The 21278-nt window shown below is 39.5% G+C and overlaps 1 protein-coding gene and 2 long non-coding RNA genes across 6 annotated transcripts; 2 read left to right on the top strand and 1 right to left on the bottom strand.

Annotated features, from left to right (window-relative positions):
• Nucleotides 1-492: 492 nt before the first annotated feature.
• On the bottom strand, nt 493-2085 carry LOC103145025 (uncharacterized). The gene is made up of 2 exons (XR_476977.2): nt 1819-2085; nt 493-1497 (listed from the first exon to the last, which is right to left on the bottom strand). It is a non-coding gene; the product is annotated as an uncharacterized LOC103145025 (long non-coding RNA).
• A 7697-nt stretch (nt 2086-9782) lies between these two features.
• LOC103145023 (sodium- and chloride-dependent taurine transporter-like) lies at nt 9783-21131 on the top strand. 4 transcript variants are annotated; one of them, XM_007562243.2, is made up of 10 exons: nt 9790-10029; nt 11588-11817; nt 11905-12039; nt 14295-14529; nt 15043-15175; nt 15685-15819; nt 17374-17477; nt 17621-17745; nt 19688-19800; nt 20839-21131. In XM_007562243.2, the coding sequence occupies exons 1-10, from the start codon at nt 10019-10021 to the stop codon at nt 21013-21015; spliced, it is 1398 nt and encodes a 465-aa protein (XP_007562305.1). In that variant the 5' UTR covers nt 9790-10018; the 3' UTR covers nt 21016-21131. The 4 variants fall into 4 exon arrangements, with proteins under 4 accessions (XP_007562308.1, XP_007562309.1, XP_007562305.1 ...); XM_016676508.1 differs by lacking the exon at nt 9790-10029 and adding an exon at nt 10400-10568; XM_007562246.2 differs by lacking the exons at nt 17621-17745; nt 20839-21131 and having other exon boundaries at nt 9783-10029.
• On the top strand, nt 12046-13280 carry LOC107837346 (uncharacterized). Its single transcript, XR_001663366.1, has 2 exons — nt 12046-12683; nt 12759-13280. It is a non-coding gene; the product is annotated as an uncharacterized LOC107837346 (long non-coding RNA).
• Nucleotides 21132-21278: the final 147 nt, after the last annotated feature.

Raw genomic sequence — 21278 nt, 5'->3', positions numbered from 1 at the left:
GTGACAATGCATAGTGGTGGTTGGTCCTTGCATTCATTGACCACACTAATTTTACACAGCCACCTGAATTGTACCATTTGATGGCTGACCCAATACTTTTTGGTATTTTCCACTCATTTTGAATTTAGTACTCTTGTCTTTTCTTCTCTATATTAAGGCACTGAAGGAAGGTAAATTTGCGCTTCATACTGGTATCTCTCTGACCTAAGTTTTGTTTTGCATTTGCTTGCTGCAGATGTGGAGATATTCCAGTGCATCTGGTGTTATCAATAACCCTGATTTGAACCATCTAGGCATGGGATATCCACACACTTTCTACATCATGTGCAGCATTCTCTGTACTCTTCCCAGATGTTCCAGCTTCCAGCTGTGAGACCACATTTTCAGCACCAAATCGCCCGCTGGTAAGTGCATGTGTGAACAGCAGCTGCAGAAATAGTACAGAACATAGTGACATATTCTGCCTATGTAAAAAATAATTTGAACAGGATGGTGTTTTAAAGTTTATTTTGTGTGTGAATTTTTAACAGCCATAAACATCCAAAGTATGCCATACAAGGTGTTATTTTCTCTCATAGGGAATACTGTTGCACCTTCAATGCAACAGTATTCAAACCTCAGCAAACTATGGCCTTATGGTTCTGCAATTTCACATTGATCATTTTGCTGCAGTGCCATCATTATTCTTCTCATACTACCTGATTGCAAAATAAACTTGATTTCAATGTATTCCTTCATAAATATTTGTAGTCGGAGCCTGTGTACCTGGATTTTATACACTCACAATTCATCCGGAAAGTTTACCACTTTGTCCACATTTTGTTATGTTACAGACTTATTCCAAAATGCATTAATCTCTTTCCTTTAAGTTCCTTAAACAAATACCCAGTTATACGTTTTTGCAAAATTAAAAGTAAAAACAAAAACAAAAAAAAAGAAATTACATTAATGTAATGACTAAGAATTTGCCATGAAGCTTAAAATTAAGATGTTTTCGCCGATCAAGATGTTTCTACAACTTGAATGTAGCCAGAATGCACCCATCTTGTGGCAACCTGGGGTGGATTTTATTATTATCAACACAAATATAAAACATTAAAGGTTACAATGACCAACACCACCACCTGGAATAACTCCAGGAAAATGCAATGCAATAAGGATACAGGTAAGTTCTGCTGGAAATAAGAGATTCAGAAAGTTCTACAAAAAATTAAACTTCAATGTTTTTTTTTTTTTTTTTAATTGCTAGTAACCTGAAATTGAATGGTTAAAACAGTGAATGCATTTGACAAGATTTATTGTAATAAAATGTTAAAATTTCAAAGGAAACCGAGGCTTATCAATAGGGCAAGTAGTGAGGGAAGGGGGCAATATCCAGTGAAGAAAAAGGGACCACCCTGGACAGTACAAAAACACAGCAAAGAAAAAGATGCTCCAACAAAACACACAAGACACCGCCACCAGGGGTCACCACTGCCACCACAGAAGCCTCGGTCCCTAAAAGAAAGACAAAAAAAAAAAAATGAAATACGAGTTTAACAGTGACACAAAAGCACTACAATATTGCACTTTATCCCATTTGTAGTGCCATCAATGCTCCCGGCAGCAGGGAAAGTTCAGGTTAGTCTTTTAAAACATTTTATAGGTAGGCAAAACAGCAGCGAGTGTCACTCCAGATGCATTGCTGATTAGAGACTCATCAGAAGGCTAAAAATAATGGAGCAAATTAATACAAGATGCAGTACAACCTTAAGAAAATGCTATGTGAAGATTTTGTTTACATGGGGTGGATGTTGCCTAGGCACGCTAAGCCCTTACCTTCCTGTCAGCAAACAAATGAACAGACAGATCGGTCCAGATATTGGAGGTGCAGCAAAGGAGGCTAAGCAGATAGACCAGTTAGCTTTAATAACTACTATTAAAGCCGACAACAAAACACCCACGCTTACCCAGAACGGTGCAAACAAAGGAAGCAGATGGAGTTGACGTCACGACGCAAGCAGCCTCATGACAGGTGAAGGCTTGCTTATATGCAGCAGCCGAAATTGGCCTTAAAGTGGCAGCGTACCATTTATGCTGCTACACTATTATTTGGAGCGGCTATACATAAGGTATATGAATTAACAACACTTTACTGTAAAAACTATACATACCTGTCCTGTAAAATCCAGTGCTTCAACACACAAGTAGATAAATATTCTACAGTTTTTTTAAGTAGCAGGCCAGGCATCAATTTTTCCAAAATGATAAAACTGATAGTTTAAGATGTGGTGATGAAACTATGTTTTTGTCATGATTTACGGATTTGATGTTAAATTCCTAAAGGTAATCGCGGGATATTCCCGAAGGTAATATCCCGTGATTACCTTCAGGACTCACAGGATATTTACCACTGCATATTCACTCTTGAATAAGTAGTCTAATGTATGCCCTTGTGGCCCTAATGAAGAGCATTTGAGTGCTGGTTGAATGACTGACTCCTCTCAACCCTAATTAATATAATCCTTATGACTTTAGTGGTATTTGAAGCTTAACCTCTAACCCTGTCATCAGCTCATCTTTACGTAAGGTCAAATGCCCTGTAGTGATATTTAGCTGGGTTGTCTTGATTAACATATTAGCATTACTAATATGCTAAACTGAGACTGAGCTGAAGGCAGGGCTGTACTTATGAGCAGTGCTCTGGGGTAGTCTGTTTTTCTTTCTTTTGCCAGCTCATCCAGATGACACTATGCTTTCCGTTAACATGACTCTGATCCCATAGTCAGCACGGCACCAAAACCAGTACTCTGACAGGCGATTAATCAAATCCCCCTTTTTGCCCTTTGTAATTGTATTATCCACAACACAGTGATGTGTAAAGGTTTAACTTCACAGACAATTTAAAACAGTAATGATGGTATTTGTATCCTCTCACCATAGACAAAAGAAGATGTGTTCTTAATGGCCCGTTGTGTTTTGAAATACAATGTTAATCCAAGCAGTAATTTTCTTTTTAAATGCCTTTTCTTCATGGAGAACAATGGCCCGTATTTATCTCCCCTGTAGTGTGTCTAATACATTACCTTAAGAAGAAAACAAAGGGAATGATCTCTTGGCTTTGAGTCACAACCCTGTGACTAACTACAGTAAACTTCAGAGGGAAGAGTATTAGTTAAAGATAGAATTCTTAATATGAAAAGTAAGGATTTGTATTTGTATTTGTTCCATTATTTCTTTTTGTAACAATGTTTCAAGGCAATAAATCTTGCACAGTTGGAAAGTCTGTTTGATTCCTCTGAAATAGGGCAGCAGTTGCAAGGAAAACACGTGTTTTACTGTGGATCATGCAGCAGAGTTGAGGATGTGGGTTTTATCTGTGGAAAACTTTCCAAATCCCCCCCAATACCTCATTGGAAAAACAAGGCTTGTCATTACTGAAGGGAATATCAATACAGAGTTGCACTAAGATGAGATTCTTCAACCCTTTAAGTATGTAATGACTCCACATTTAAAGACTAAACTCCCAAAGAGGTGGTCTTATCAGAGATCTTATCAGAGGCTACCTCCAGAATTCAGTGATGGAAGCAAGGAAATAACCTGCTTGTTGTCCTGACCTCAACCTTCCTAATCACCTGAACGATCAGTTTGGGCGTCCTGCTTGATGAAGAGTAAGCAGCACAGCGATGTACTGCTTACTCAAACCAATGAATTGTTAAACTGCCAATATGCTTTGTTTCTTTAATCATCCATTCCACTAAACAAAACCAAACCAGAGCTGATAGCACAATTCATTATTTGGTATTGTCCGAGAACTCTGCTTTTCAACCTATGTTTTTACTTGCAAACGTGATACAGTCTAAGGGGGGAAAAAAATCATGTCCTTGAGCAGTTACGGAGCAAACACATATTTTCTTACTTGCTAAGTTGAATGCTTTTTTCATTTTAGTTTCCATCTAGGAGAGCTTTTTCTTTCCATTGATTTTTTTTTTCCATAAGTTTCTTCCGTCTCACTTGGTTTTAGTCTCCCGACCACATATAGTACCCTGATGACGTGCACACATCATGCAGAGTTGTGTCATTCACACCATCTGTTCTCCTGCACAACAACATGTTCATCTCAGTGACCCTCTTTATGCAGCTCACACGTAGCGTTCATAAGATACCAGAGCAGATGGAAATGACTACATGAGGCCAGACAGAAAGTTGATAACATGAGCTCTGCTGCAAGAGTACAGAATACCGATATGCAGAATACATTCATATATGCAGAATACCGATTTGTTTTCAGTTTGTCCAGATGTAGCTATTTTTGTTTCTCCTAATAGTTATTGGGGGCCACAAGTTAGGAAAAATATTAACTTCGCAATAAAAAGTAGTTCTAAAAATCTAAAAAGCCTGTTGTGTGAGAGTTATCTGAGCTCTCTAACCATAGGTGGAGCATTAATAGGTAGAATTAAGTTATAAATTGTATTTTATTTGTCCCAAAAATTTGAATCCATGTAAGAAAATTGTGCAAGACAAATGTCAAATAAAATATACAATATCACTTTTTGGAGAGAATTGCTGCAAATAATGTCATTTTGGCATCATCTCTATTGTTGTTTAAATAAATGTATGATATATATTTTTAAAAATCCTGTTTCAGGATTTTATTCAGGTGATGCACAACTTAAAAGAACATATTTTGTTTTGTAAATTCTACTTTTACTTCATTTTGCCTCATTTTTAAAGTTGAAGTTTAATAATAGTCATAATCAATTTAAACAACACAGCAACCCACAAATTCTACCTGAAAAGATTAAATTCAACACTAACATTCATGGAAATATTATAGTGTATGTTTTTCACCCTGTGAAGATGTAACTGTATTTTAAAAAGAGAGGGTTCCATCATATTACTGCTGCATCCTTTCAGCACCCTGAGGTTTCTTTAACCCTGACTCAAGCTCATGTTTATTAAGCTGGTATGCTGTTTATGTCTCTGCTTTCCTCTAGGTTCTGCTTTGGAAGTGTCACTGTCAGGGCCTTACACTTAACATAGCCACGGTAATATGGGATTAAGCCTTACATGCTCTCTTGAGCATTAGCAGCCAGGGCAAAGACGAGCAAGCGAGCAGTGGTCGCATTAGTCAGCTTTGTCCAAGACAGCTGGTTCTCTGACAAAGCTTAGTAAAGATAACCTACATTACGTCACAGAAACACGACATTCTGGGATCTTCCGGATTCCTTTAAAAGTTGTGTCCATCAGATGCGGATCTGATACATTTTTACTGCATCAGCCACCCTTTGTTTTCCCTCCTTCTTCAGTGTTTGTGGATGGTTTGATCTCATGCTTACCAGCATGTTTGGCATCGGACATTGTCAGCTCTGAAGAGATAACAACGGCGTCTGCATGTGAGACAGGATTACAGAGTCACCATGTGACTGTCCTGCCCTTAGACAGACCTCTAAGAACAGACGAGCTAAATCTGTCCAAGTCAACCTCTGGTCTCGAACTCTTCAGATGTAAACAAAAAGGAGGACTGCTGAACAATCTACAGTTACAACCTTTAACTTGATCTGCTGAGGATGAAAGGTACAATGATAACTTTGGTCTGATTTTGGTACACTAAAATTAAAACCCTTGAACCAATGTCTATTTGCAAGACTTTTGGAAAAGTTTTACATGAATTACATTTACGCAACATGTACTCACCACAAAAATTCATTTTAGGGAATTATTGAGTTGAAGAAACTCAATCAAAAGTTTCCAGTAGAAATCTTGTTGAGACACATACAGAGTGACTCAGAGTACATGGGATTTGGTGAGTTACACTATGACCTTCTTTAATAGGCTCAGGCTCTAAGTAGACTCCTAACAGTTTCTTTCTTTAATTTTAGTTCATAAACTTCCATTCTAATGTTTACCTAATAATCAGAGCTTTTGTGTCTCTGAGACACTGCTGGGTCGACATTCTGTCTGGTTTCACACATAATAGACTCTTTATAAGTGGACTGTTTGGATTTGGAGTTTCTCTTTATAATATTGTTTAAACAAACAGAACTGGGGATAAACTTAAAGTAATCCCTTAGAGCTTTTTGATTATGTGAAGACGTTAAAAGGAATCAGTGTTTTTGGCCTTTATAGGGCAGGTGCCAGCTTTAGTAAATTGTAAATCTCCACTTTTTTTTTGCTGCAATAAACATAAATTGAGTTTCTTGCTTTTGAACATTGTCCACGATGTTCAATGTGTCTGTTTGATCACCAAAGACTTTGACCTGGTAAATCCACCATTGGTTGAGAAATAAGCGTATCTGACTCCTTGGATATTTTTGTTTCTTTTACGATTTATTGTACAAAATAAGAGAAGGTCATTAAAGCATCAGAATTCAGGAAAGTAGGTAACCCTGGATCCTTCCTGCATGGGTCAAGTGAAAAGTTTTGTCCTAGTCACATGACTTGAAGCAGCAACAGTAGTCGGCTTTGTTCATTGTCCTTGGATCTTTGTTTATGTTAAAACCCACAAATGTTCATTATAAAGTAAGTCATTGGTTTTCAATACTTTTTAAGGTTTTCTTCAGCTTTATTCCTGACCTGTCTGGTGACACAAATTATACAGATGTTGACTAACTAGTAATAAGGTGATTTAAGAAGTTAACTTACCCAGAGAGAAACTTAAAGATTTGTGCCTACAATACTGTTGATATTTCTGCAAACATTCACTCCCAAATGGATACGATAGATGTTTCTGCTGAGTTCAGAAAGAAATTTAACATAGTTGCTGAATTTAAATTAAGTTTTCAAAAATGTGGGGTGAGAATACTCTTAGCATGCATTGGTCCTAGGTCAAAGATTACTTAGTGTCTCCTACGTCCTAAAAGCGCTCAAGGTGGTGTATGCAGGAAAAAGCACGTTGCTATGTTTCCACAACACAAAATCACCTGTAGTCATGAAGCAGTAAGCCGTGTGAAAGTGATTCACAAACTGTGATGGCTTAATGGATGTCTGTTTTATGTCGCAACATAAAACACTGAATCATTTTTATGATGCTTGAATGTTTCAATTGGGATTAGTGTCGAATTTTAGGGTGAGAAATAAAAACTTACTTATGTAAACAAGAATCAAATACTTTGCTAAAATGATGTAGCTTTGTGAAGCAGAGGCTAAGCGGACCGCACATTTGTCTTTGGAAATTACTATGAATTTCCTCATCATGTAAGGTTTTTTTTTTTGTTGATCTACCTGCTATTCTAACGTGTTGTAAGTTAAATAAACTTTCATGCATTGCCCAACTACTTTAGATTCAAGATTTGTTGCGCAAACAAGCACAGTGTGCTTGAACCTGCATTTTTTTGCCTCCCAGTCACTTTCCTGTTTCCCCCTAACGTCAGTATTCAGTTGCCGTGCTGACAGGTCTTTTGTTCTCTGTGGGTGAAACCACATAAACTCCAGGCAATTGGTTGGCTGCTTCATAAAAACACTGTTAACAGTGTTAAAATGCAGGTTTACATTGTAAGGAAGGCAGAACATGATTGTGGATCTGAAGAGTGCGGGCCCACCATGCAAATAATCTAAGTAAATGTTTCCATTCACTTGTGCAATGTCTTCACTTCAAAATGAATATGAAAGTTTATGTGTCACCTTGTGTGTCTGAATGATTTTAATTTGACTCATTTTAATAAAAAAAGGATTTATTTTCTCCTCATATTTGTGTTCTTCGATTCTTGCCCTGTCTCATATACAAACTATGAAGCATCATATGAGCAGTGGGGTATAATTTAGAATATGAAAAATAACTTTAAAACTGCTTAACATTTTAAAATGTCTTTGAACCATTGCTGTGTGACATTCCAACCGGATCTGTACATTGCTGTGGCTGCAGGCGGATGTGCGTTTACGTGCTGATGGCAACAGTTCTGTTGTCTTTCACTGGACCCTTATTTTCATTTCTGTCAGACTTCCGCTGAAAGACTAACATGTTTTAACCTTTCAGTAAGCCCAGCCTGAGTAAACGTTTCAGCAATAAAAAAAAAAAAAAAAAAAGCGCAGGTTTGGCCTTTGAACCAGGCTTCTCTGTGTTTATACCTGATAAGACAGCAGTCCTTGAATGTGTTTGATCCTTTTGAAATATCTGCTGTGACCGTTTTTAGTGTGTTCAGACTTCAGACCATGATGTGGAGGAAATACATAAGTAGTATTGGTTGTGTTTTTCCAGATGTAGTTTCACAACCAGAAGTGATAAATACAGAGATAAACGTTTGTTTTGTTCACCTTTGGGAAGTAGGTCTAATGAAGTAAGACATTTACAGGCTTATATGCGATGATGAGTGGTGGAATCTTAACCTACTTCTCCGGCCTCTGTTTGGTCTCTTGTGTTCATCGTATGATTGGCAGGCAGGTAACCCAAATCCGCGCCCCCAGCAGGTAAACCCCTCAAGGCTTGTTGGATTTTTTTTCAGCTGGAGGTGTGTAACAAATAGTTCCCAGCGGCCAGCCTTTGAAGCTTGAGCCTTTGAGAAGAATTATAATTTTAATGTTTCAAAATGATTTAATTTACTAAAGGAATAAATATATTCAGACCAACCTGGTTCTGTATGGAGAAGCAATAGTCCCATAAACCTTGGTGGCAGCGGTTCTGTTCCTCAAGTTTTCTTTGTTTGTGTACCGTCGCTGTGGTTCACTGCCTTAAAAATGGTCTTGTAACCCTCTCCAGATTGATAGATGTCAAGGACTTTTTATTTTCCATGTGTCCTTGGATTTCTTACAGCTCCTCACATGATGTGTTGCATCTTAAGATCTTCATCCTGTTTCACGGTGTAAGACAAGTTCTGCTCAGCAGGTATTTCACTGCTCCAGGTCGGGCAACATTCAGGCCTGGATGGACTTGTAAAGTTTTCCTGAGCTTTCCAAAACAATTTGCTAAATCACAAAGAGATTATGTATAAACTAGTTTTTGTTGTTGTTGTTGCCAAATAGTCATCATTTGAAAACCACATTTTGTGTTTGCTCATGTTTTCTGATTTTAATCTTGCTTGATCATCTGAAGCACTAAAGAGAGAAAAAAAAACAAAAAAAACCAATTACCGTATTTTTCGGACTATAGAGCGCACCATACTAGCACCTTCAATTTTTTTTTTTTTAAAAAACAAAAAAAAAAAAAAAACGGAAAAGCTCAAAGGCGGTAAATACGTTTCCTCTACAATGTAACGCCATGACTTGGGCACATACTGACTTGGAGGTGTTTAAGCTTTCATTTCTGCTGATTTTTTGCCGTCTGCTTAACCTTGCCTGCAGAGGAATCTTTCAGCTGTTAACTGACTGCTACATGTCAGCAGCCTTTAGACAACCATTGTGAACTCTCTGAGCAGTAACCATGGACAAACAGAGAGGACACATTGCCGTATTAGGCTTTGTTATAAGTTGATACAGTCCTTGTTTATATTTCCTAGATAACACATGTCGCAAGAGCACGGATAAAGAAGAAAAAAAAAACTGGCATTGCTATAACTGTGCCTCGTAAAGGAAGGGTTTGATATGAAAGTTTTGTGTTTCTGTTTCTGTTTGTTAGAATATGCAGAAAATACCCAAACTCTAAGGGCATCCTCTTTTTTTTCTTTTTTTTACAGCAGATCATAAATCAAAGCCCACCCACAGTAAAGGAGCAGCTCAGCCCTTCTTCTCCTCTGAAATGTCCTCTGTGTCTTCAACATGAATAAGAAGTGTGTGTGTGTGTGTGTGTGTCTGTTTGTGAGACATTCACTCACCCAGCCTCCACACCACCACTCTGCACTGTGTGTACGTGTGTGCGTATGTGTGTGTGTGTGTTTATATGTTTGAGGGTAGGGAGTAGTGGAAATTTACAGTCTCCTACGTTGGTACCTGGGTTGACTGTCACAGTACGGCTGTGTCCAATCTCTACTTTGGATTTAATTGTCTTTAGCCAAGGGGCGGGCTGTGCTGTCAGCTCCACTTCTTGTGACCCGTGTGTGCATAAAGGCATTCAGTACAGAGGAATGGTGACAGCTGAGAGAGAGGATCACTATACATAGCCGCAGCCATGAAGGAAATGTAAGTTTTTGCATTTTTATTGAGTTTGCATGTGCTCATTTTCCTATCTGTATAAGTTAAAAATAGCCTAAATTAAAAAGCACGTCAATTATATTGTTGATGCTGTTTGTTAAATGTTTACTTTGTCTTTGACTGAAAGAAAGAATTGAAGCAGTGTAATGTTTTTCTGTTGGTACGGTAAAAAAAAAATATAAATAAATAAAAAATCCGCTTCTGAATCAAATCTGAGTTGAGTCACAGAAATGGCCTGTACTAAGGTTTCTCTGACAGCTTCGAAATGGCAAGCAGGCAGGTGGAGGCGTACACACTGAGCAGGGCGAGTGGAAACGGAGAGAAAGGGATAAGGAGGAAAGCAAACAGGATGAGAAACAGAGTCTGTGCGAGAACTGATCCAGTTACGTAAGCAGGTTTGAGAATGCAAAGCGGTTCGAGTTGACTTGTCATGCACAACAAAAAGGGAGAAATCCCTGAAAATGACGGGACACGGAGTGCAACGCAGTGCCAATTAACCAAGGAGGCACAGGGATCCCGGTGGGAATGTGAGAGCTGGTTTTCTGGTCAAAGTGTCCATTCATGAGAGGGGGGATAATTACTTTTTGACTGAATGATTTTTTTGTGTGCTATTTATAGAAATGTGGTTTCAAGTTATCATCAGTTTATGGTTGGATCATCTCCTTGCTTGCTTTTCTTTTCTGAATGTGCTCTTTTGTCTGAGTTTCCGGAGTTGACATTCATTTGGTGGTAAACATTGAGTTAAGAGGAAGCACTTAGTGTTGCTCTGCTGACTTCTGTATTTGTGACAAAAGAGAAGGAAGTCTCCCTTGCTTTGTTTCTCTCTAAAGAAACCTTGAATATAACCTTTGCACCCCTCTTTTATTCCTTACTCAAGCTGAGAACTTTGGTTATTTTCAGTCTTGCCTCTTCTTGTTGAGGTTTCTTTCTCTCGTCAGGATCATGTGGGGAAATCCGACACCCTGGTCAGGAATAACGAAGCTCGTCTTTCTTGGAAAGGCGGTTTACAGTGTAAACACTAAAGTGAACTTAAGCTGTAGTAGCTTCCTGAAAGCAGCCACAGCTTTGGGGATGTGGGAGGAATATTTTACAGCTTAAAATTGGCCTAAGTCATTGCGAGCAGGAGATATTTTCCCCTCAGGTTCAGGGCAGGTACTAAAAGCCTGTCTTTTTTCCTCCCCTCAGTCACAGTATCCTGACTTGAATACCTTAAATAATATTCTAGAAAATACTTTGGATCCGTTTCACTGTGAGATGGTGTTATTTATGAAGGATGGCCAAACAAATAATATTCTGCTGATTCACTTTTGTTCTGTCTCAAACTTCCCAATGTTCCGTCTGAATGACCTTCATACATTGGTTTCTCAGATTAGAGGGATTACCAGCATTGCTCTGCATCTCATGTGCTCACACAGCATGCCGCTAGGCATTCAGGGAACAGTATTATCTGTGTTAATGCCGCTCCCTGTCTGCTGTTATCCCTCTCACCTCTGAGTCTCCTTTCATTGATTCCATGATTAGCATGTTTTCCTTTTGTTTTGCCCAGCATGGCATCAAAAGAGAAGCTCCAATGCCTAAAGGACTTCCATAAGGACACCCTCAAACCTTCACCCGGGAAGAGCCCAGGCACCCGACCTGAGGACGAGGCTGAAGGAAAAGTTCCTCAGAGGGAGAAGTGGGCCAGTAAGCTCGACTTTGTCCTGTCCGTGGCCGGAGGCTTTGTTGGATTAGGAAACGTGTGGCGATTTCCTTATCTTTGTTATAAAAATGGTGGCGGTAGGTTCAGATGCAAGTTGCACTTTAAAGGGTTTCATCGGTCAAAAATGACTTACTTTGACATCATTCCCCTGTGTTTCTTCCAAGGTGCATTCCTCATCCCCTACTTCATCTTCCTTTTCGGAGGTGGGCTGCCTGTGTTTTTCTTGGAGGTGGCGCTCGGTCAGTACACCTCTGAGGGGGGGATAACCTGCTGGGCCAAGCTCTGCCCCATCTTTACTGGTTGGTCCAAATACACAAACGAACATACCCACACCTACAGAAAACTCAATCATGTGCACGTGTCCCTTTAGCTGGCTATCTAGCGATATTCAAAGAATTGGTCCCGTACATCCATTATCCATATAAATCCAACTTTTTACCTAAAGTTGTCTTATGTGAAACCTCTAAAAGCAATTAATCTGAGGCCACAATATAGCATGTGGACAAACACATCTTGTGCTCATTCTTCATCCTTTTTCTCAATGCTGGTCCACATTAATGTTCAAACCATAGATTAAATTCAGTTAATTGAACATGATGGATCTTGTTTATAGTTACCTTAGAAATGAACTGTTAGAAAAATGAATCACAACGTTTCTTTGCAGAGCCGTCATCTCATGTGATGCATCTTCTTGGCTCAATTTCCCTTGTTCCTCTTTGCATCCTTGAGCAATTCTTTGTGTTAAATAGACAAAAGACGTCGTTGCTTTCTGTTTGGTTGTGAAATTAAAGTGGAGAAATGGGCAGTTGGGTTAAATAAGGACAAAACAGAGACTGATCAATCTTAAATAACAAAAAAAAAACAAGAAGTTTCAGTTGGTAGAATCATAAATACTGCATTTTCTGAAACCCAGTTGAAATGATTAATCAAATTATTCGTCAGAGTAATGAATAGAATAATCAATTATTAAGAATAATAATTATTTGTAAATTATTTGTAAATTATTTGTAAATCAAAGATTTACTTAGAAGCAATGATTTCACATTGTTTCTAAGGTTTAAGCTTCTTTCAATGTCAGATAAGGACAATTTTATCCAGGGGCCCCTCCCCCACCTGTTGGTGGGTCAGCTGGCTGAAAGAAGACTTTGATTTCAAGGGGTGGAAATTAAAGAAACACTGTCTTAAAATGACTTTTCGCCAACTAAAAGCAGTCTGCCCGTTGAATGCAGGCCAGCTACGTGAGAAGATAACGCAACTAATTAGCCAGTCACTATCAGATTGTTTTACTTGCGTTTCACTACAAAGAGCACAAACGCAAAATGGCATTTTGCGGTATTTTTACTCACGTATGTCACACTGTGAGAATTTCACACTGACACGTGCCTTGTGCACACTGTTTGTCCTCTTGCTGCGTTTATGTGGCCCCTTTTAACTTCGAGGGACAGCTGTAGAGAAGCAGTAGCAGCACACCACGCCCCATTAGCTGCTGTGACACAGTTAGTCATGTCCACATGAGAGACATTGCATAAAATGACAAAAAAAAAAGCTTCACAGCCCTGTGTCTTACGGATGCAGAAAGACTGAAGCAAGAAATCAGGTGTTTCCTGTTTTCATTGATCAAAGCACACTGGGAATCCAGGATTCTTTTTCCCCACAGCTCCTCTACACAAAGCCAAGTGCAGGCACACCTGCCACGGCACAGACTTATTCATCAGTTTGCAATCGGTATGCGGGAATGAGGAGGTGGGTGTGGTGGTGACGTAGAAGATAAGTTTAAAAATACTCCAGAGTGGTGGATGAGTACAGACAGGGTGGGGAGGTTGGTTGGGGAGTTCAGTGTTCAAGTTTGAAGCAAAGTCATCTATAAATAACAGAAATACGCCAAGGACGCTACAGTTGAAAGTCCATTCAAGCTGAGGACATTTACCTCCGTTTTTAGTTAGCTATTACAGCCAGCCGCTGCAGTTTAAATAAAGCTCATCCGGCTGCATCTCTTGACATCACAGATCGTTGTTTTGAGAAGTCTTCAGCCTTTGGATCTCCAGCAATATTCCAGAAGTTGTGAAGTTGGCTTTAGGTAAAAAATAAGACATGCAGGTACCTTCTTGGAAAGGACAGCTCCTTCTTAGAGAATTATGCTCCTTATTCTAAGTATTTGCTTTATTTTATGGCCGACAAAGCACGTGATAAATGACAGTCTGTCAATGGTTCATGGTGAAAAACTTGAAGGTGTTTATCTCATTTGAAGTTTGTGACTAAAGTTATTATTTCCTATCTTCTCTGAAGTTGTGAAGCTACTCCAGAGAAGTAGCTCTGAAGCTAGTCCCCATCATTAGCTACTGATGGGGACTCAGTAGAGTAGACTCAGCAGAGTCCCCATCAGTAGCTACTGGGGACTCTACTGAAGTACATGTATCTATATTTATTTCACACTTCTCACATTTTCTATGTCTATATATCAAAGTACTAAAAAAGTTGCACACAGATTTATCCTGTGCCATTTTTTCCAGCAGGTTTTTTTTAATAAGGAAATGCTTCTTTGAAAATCCTGCAGGTATCGGCTACGCTTCTATCGTGATTGTCTCTCTTCTGAACATCTACTACATCGTGATCTTGGCCTGGGGACTCTACTACCTCTTCCAGTGCTTTCAGCCCGAGCTTCCTTGGGCAAAATGCAAGCAGCCGTGGAACACGGAACACTGTGTGGAGGACACGATCCGCAAGAACAAGACCCTCTGGCTGGCGGCCAACATTACTAACTTTACTTCCCCAGTCACCGAGTTCTGGGAGTGAGTATTCACTGAGAGAGCTGCCAGCTTACGCAGGCACACATGCACGCACCCACGCATGCTCACGCACGTGAATAAACTGAAGTAACACTGCCTCTGTATCTTTGTTGCGTAAACATGTTTGGTCAGGCTCATTTCTTGCACAACGTAGTTCTGCAATGTTCTCGGTTTCCAGCCCTATATTGTCATAAATGAAGCTAAAACCTGCAACAAATTACATTAAATTCCCACCATGAAATATGAATTTGTATTTCCTTCCTCACACCTCTAAATGTGACAGGAGCTTCAGCTTCAAAGGCTTTTACACTCTGTTGTTTCCTATGCTAGAGCTGCTGAACAACACAGGAAGGCCAGGACATGTGCCTGTTTGATATCCTTTCCTCTACTTATAGCTTCTTGTCATATCCCTCTAACGCTAACCTACATACTTGAGTGTTTATTAAAAATAACACCTGCTGTGTCACATCTCCTGGATTGCTTCTAACCTGTCCTGCACCCTTGTTTCCTCTGCAGACGCAACGTCCTCAGTCTCTCCACCGGCATTGAGGACATTGGGCCCCTAAAGTGGGACTTAGCTCTGTGTCTCCTGGCAGTGTGGGTTATCTGCTTCTTCTGTATCTGGAAAGGGGTCAAGTCCACTGGGAAAGTAAGTGCTGAAGCAAGTGGACACACTTCCTGTAGTTATTGTGTTGCCTGGATGCTGTTTGGTCTTTGTTTTTGTACCCTTGCCAGCAAGAAAACACAGTTGCTTAGAAAAAGGGAAAAGACAACATGCTGGGGAACAAGATCAATCAGACACCAACCCTTAGGTTGTCCTGAAAGCTACTTCTTCATCAGTCAGGCTTCAGTGTAAACAGATGTGTGTTACTGATTTGTCCAGTTTTCTATTCTGTCTGGATGAAAGAAATACATTTATGGTGGACAAGAGGAAAATTATTAACTCAAGAGCTGTTTGCACCTCAAAATCCTTTAGTAGATTGCACAGCCATAAAACTGTTTGACCAAACACCAGTTGAGGAAGTGTAGAGCTTCATATGAGCTAATTACAGTGGATCAGGGAACTTGAAGTAAGATATTTGAATGGTCTGTGCCCCTGTATGCTAAAAACTGTTTTGAAGAGATTTTTAAGCAAAAAAATGTCTCTGTCCTGTGCAGGTGGTGTACGTCACGGCAACGTTTCCGTTTGTGATGCTAATCATCCTGCTTGTGCGTGGAGTGACCCTACCCGGAGCAGCTGAGGGCATAAAGTTTTATCTTTACCCAGACGTGACCCGTCTCCAGGATCCAGAGGTAGGTTCCAAACACATCCCATAATAATCAGAGATGGATGTTAATGCAACCTTTTTTTACAGATTAGGAAATGAAAACATTTGTACATCATTTTACACATTTTTTTCACAGTCCCTCTTACATCCTAGCAGAAAAACTGGAAACAAATAGAAATATACTGCAACAAAATTATAAGACATGTTCTAGTCTGACACGTCCTCAGAGGTATGAATATCTTTTTTAGGGCTAATCTGCCAATTTAGAGTTGATCAGCAGCTTAGTTTTTCCAAGGACAATGACAAATAAAAGAAAAAATACAAAATAAAAAAATAATATTTATTGATCAAAGCTCTAAGCTCCATTTGATTTTCATTAAACTCAAAAAGTGCATCACAGTGCATACTGAAAGTCAATGTTTATCAACCAATATGGAGCAAGTTTTCAGTTTTTTGTATTTTAAAAAGTGAAAAATTATTATACTGATTATATTGATAGCTAATCAAAGGAAGAGAGTTATTCAAGGGATGATTCTGATATCTGGACAAGCTATGGGTGCATTTCTGGGTTTAATGCACCGTTTGATTCCGTTTGATTTGAAGTTCTCATATCGGATCTGGGATGACATCACACCCGAGAAGAGTTGGTGCTGGTCATGCAAACAGTTTACACCCGCAGTGATAAGTATTTTATGCACAGCAGCAGTATTCAATCTGAACTAGAGGCTGCTGAGGGTCCAACCACTTTCTGTGTTGAAATTCTGTCTTACTTTTTTCTTCTGGATTGGTTCTTGGAAATGTAATATTCAGGGAAATGTAATATTCAGGGAAGGGAATATTCTTGTCAGTGCCATGGTGGCACTGACAAGAGCACCGCACATGCGCCACTTAATTAGCTGTCAGAAGCAACAATAGACATAGACATAGGCATAGCAATTATGAAACTTATGAAAAAGAAACACACAAACGACGAATGACTTCTAACAAAGTCCAAACAAACCAATGTTCAAAATGTGTTACAGGTTTTCAGCACACATCTTTCTAACAAAACAGCACAGAAAAGGAACAATACAGGGGCAAATTTCTTAGTAGAACAAGACATTTTGATAAGGTGTAAACAAGTATAACAAGAAAACCAGCTGGAAAAAAGCAGGAAGTGAAAGTTACAGAACAACAGACAGTACTGTGCTAAAATGTTTTCTTTGGATTATACATTAAAGGAGCCACACTCTTTTATGATCTTTTTGAAATAACATTTATCAGTAGTTCCAAGACTTTCTAAAGCTCAACAGGTTTTCTTTGAACTGTGCTATTTTATGTAATCCTGGTACCCAATCACAACTCCCTATTGTGTTTCAAAAATGACCAAAGTTTAGGGCAAAAAGTAAAAGTGTAAGGTTTTACTCTGAAAAGAAAACATATACTATTAAAGAGCATTTTAAAATGGCTGCTTAGGAGCAGAGCGTGGCACACAAGTCTATATTAAGATCTTCTAGGGGAATCATATCTTGATACCCAAGCGAACTTCATTATAACCTCCCATCGCATTAATGCCGTACATCTCTTCTGTCCCCATCAGGTGTGGATTGATGCGGGAACCCAGATCTTTTTCTCCTACGCGATCTGCCTGGGTGCCATGACGTCCCTGGGAAGCTACAACAAGTACAGATACAACTGCTACAGGTGAGCTGGGTTTCTGCCGGGAGGAGCAGGACTGTGATAGCGACAGCGACGCTCTGTCAGAGAGTCGGTTGCGTGAAAAGAAAATGGGAACTTCGGTTCCACCTGTGTTCATTAACAACCTCCATGACATATGTGTGACATAGGGACTGTTTGCTGCTGGGAGGCCTCAACAGCGGTACCAGTTTTGTGTCTGGCTTCGCAATATTTTCCGTCCTGGGCTTCATGGCACAAGAGCAAGGGGTGGACATTGCCGATGTGGCAGAGTCAGGTACGAGGGTCCAGTGTGATGGCAGCAGTGATGGTGGGCGCTGCTGCCGAAAGAAAAAAAAAACAATTAGACAATTGGAAATGTAAAATTCTTTGGCGACTTTAAAGGAGAGAGAGAGAAAAAAGAGAGTAATCCGTAGAGTTTTGTCACTGTTTCGGACTCAATGACGCTAGAAAGTACAGGTATCGGCAATTGCACACTCCTTGAATAAAACCCTCAAAGATAAAATGGCTTGTCCCCCGTTTACTGAGGACAAACAACATCGCATTGGTCAACTGCTGTGTGTTTAAGCTACACAATGAACTGCTGCAAATAAGGAGCGCCATCATCAGCTTGTCCCACAATAATCCTGCGTGTGCAGTTTAATAACTCCATATCCTTCTGACCAGTGGACACTGCTAAGAAGATTGGCTCTGAACTGAATGAATCTGGCTGTTCATGGGAACTTGCACCCTGAGGTTGATATTTTGGACCAGCAGCACTGCTACGTAAACCTATTTCTTTCATTGTGCTTTGGATCTAATGAGTTGGATGCTACTGGATCTGTTGCTGTCTTCCTGTATTTTCTACAGTGCCTCGCAAAACCGTCCAAACAGTTTGAACTTTTTCACAACTTGTGGCTTTACAACAGTGAATTTTTTTATGTGTTTTATTGGTATTTTATGTGACAGACCAACGCAAAATAGCATTTAACTGTGAAGTGGAAGAGAAAGGATACATAGTTTTAAAAATTTTTACAAACTTGAAGAGCGGTGTGCATCTTTACATTTTAGTGTGATACGCCTAACTAAAATCTGGTGGAATTAACGCAGTACAATTATAGCTTTTAATTACAGTCTCAAATTGATGCTCACTGATGCTCTTCCTGCAATCTGACTGATCTTGAGCTATTTCACAAAGTTTCAGTCTCAATATGTGCACATCTTAAAGTTCCACATAGTATTGACAGAGAGAGGCTGACTACAAATCAACACTACACTTTTCAGATTTGCATGACAAAACATGCATCCTTCCAATTTAATTTGTACTTTAAATACCAATAAAATATGTTGAAGTTCGTGATGGTGACGAGACAAAATGTGAAGAATTCAAGTTGTCTAAGTACTTTTGCAAGGCACAGTACATGAGCTGTAAAGGTAATGTGCTAAAGTTTGCTTGATGTTTACGTCTAAATACACTGGCTTTGAGATTCAACCCAATTTTGCCAGTGATAAGAATCATTTTTGTGATTTCATTGTAATCTACACATCAAAGCACATGAACAAAATTAGCGATGAAAGCAAACATATGTGCTTGTTGCTTGTCTGTTCAAATGAGGTTCAATTGCTGACTCTGTATCTGATGCTTTAAATACAACATGCTGTTGAAGTGGTATATTTAAGTTGTGCCTTATCAGATTCTTCTCATTCCCATTGCTCACAGTAAGTACCAACATGCAGCATAGAAAATGACAAATGTCAAATGCAACAAAGGTGAACTAATGTTCAGACTGAATAGCAGTGATGTCACCCTGAAGGAGAGACCATGACTCATAGGAATGTTGCATAGAAAGTCGTAAATGTCAATAATGTATGTGCTAGACTATGAGAAGAGGTTAAAAATAAGCATGCATTAGATAATTGTTGCATAATGTCAGTGTTGAAAATTATGCAGAATGTAAGACATAAAACACAAAACTTGCTTGTGTTGCTAATGTACATTAACATGTTGGGGACACTTTGACATGGAGAGCCCCTGCAAGCACTGTCTTATTGTGCATATAATTTTTTTTCTTAATGATACTTCTAGAAGGAGGCCATATATTTTTATGCATTTGGACAAGGAAAATGCCTATTTCCAGAGAGAAATATCGTCATGTAATTAGTCCAGCCTGTAGTCAGATAGAAGTGTTAATCCTGTCCTTTGCCCCCTTCTCCACATCCCCACTCTGTTCTCCTTCCAGGTCCTGGCTTGGCCTTCATTGCCTACCCTAAGGCTGTGTCCATGATGCCACTGCCAACCCTGTGGGCCATCCTGTTCTTCATCATGCTGCTGCTGCTGGGCCTCGACAGCCAGGTCAGGGTGTTTGCAATCATTGAGACAGTGAGCAGAATAATTATGTTAACTGGTTTGGTGCCCAGAGTTTAATGCCTGCCCCTCTGAGGTCCTGTAGGTTGTTTCATCCTGGACCGAAGTGTAAATTGCACACAGTGTTTCCCTGATTCATATCTAACACGCTAAGGTTTCAGATATCTGATCCTCCAACAAATGCACTTTGCTGCCCTGCTTAACTTTGCCGCAGAAGGATTAAAACAGCTTTAACACACTGATGTGATTGCATATACACTGAATATATATGCACGTTTGACAAACCTTTTCCACCAGACATATTGTTTGTAAAGCTCCTCCCGATGGCAGGCATTCGAATCTTCCACATTTGATGCAAAGGCAGAGCTTTGATTAGGACAAGATAATCCAAGTTGACAAAACACAAATGCGTGCCCGAGGGCTTCTCAAGCTGTATCGCATTTCCTGCCTCCAAGTGTAATTCTACCCCTGTACTAAGTCAGTCCTGGACATGGTCATCCAAGAGCAAGATCAAACCGACACTCTAAATTTGAGTACATGTAAATGCTCATGCAAGTGCAGCTATTTTCATAGGAGAATTGGGGTCAGTGTGTGTCTGTGGGTGGACATCATGCAGATTTGCAGCTCTGAATGCTACATATTGTGTTTTCATGCCACTGTTGCATGAAAACACAATATGTGTTTTCGTGCAACAGTGGCATGAAAACTGTTTTGTTTTTGTTTTTTTTTTTGTTTGGTATTTTTGTTTGGTATTTTGCACAGAATTAATGTTTTTCTGTGCATCCAGACCCTCTGGGAATTTTTGTTTAGATAATAAGTAGCTTACAACACACTGGACCAGAAAAGTCAGCAGTCAAGTGGTCTGAGACACTGATCCATTGTTCTTATCTGCTGACATGCTTTGTAGCAAACCATGTTTGCAGGGGGGGAGTTTGTTTAAACTGTCATTACAGCTCAACAACAACAGCTTTGTTCCTCTAATCTGTGTGTTTACTGAAAACTTCATAGCAGTCTTTGTCCCAACAGTTTGTTGAAGTGGAAGGACAGATCACATCCATCGTGGATCTCTATCCATCCGTTCTTAGAAAGGGTTACCGCAGAGAGATCTTCATCGCAGGGATGTGTCTCATCAGCTATCTCCTTGGACTCGCAATGGTAACGAAAGTAAGTGTCATCCCAAAGACGGTGACCCAAGTGAGTTGATTTAGTCTGTCAAGACTCAAGTCTCGCTTAGATTCATAGCGAGTCTTGTTCACAAATATTCTACTCTTGTAATCAGGAGTAGAGGAAAGCTGCTGTGTACTTTTCAGTGACATAAGCAGACTGAGGTCTGTTATAGGTTTCCCCAAAAAAATCTGTTCAGTTTTGCCGCAGCATGATAATATTGACCACTCAGAACACTGAACAAGGTATAAAATGACATTGGGTTGTTTCAAAACAAAAACTTTATTTATACCTGACATCTT

Source organism: Poecilia formosa, unplaced genomic scaffold, assembly GCF_000485575.1.
Source record: "Poecilia formosa unplaced genomic scaffold, Poecilia_formosa-5.1.2 Scaffold135, whole genome shotgun sequence".
NCBI classification, from domain to species: domain Eukaryota; kingdom Metazoa; phylum Chordata; class Actinopteri; order Cyprinodontiformes; family Poeciliidae; genus Poecilia; species Poecilia formosa.
Note: the sequence above shows the minus strand (reverse complement) of the source record. Positions and strands in the feature narration are given on the sequence as shown.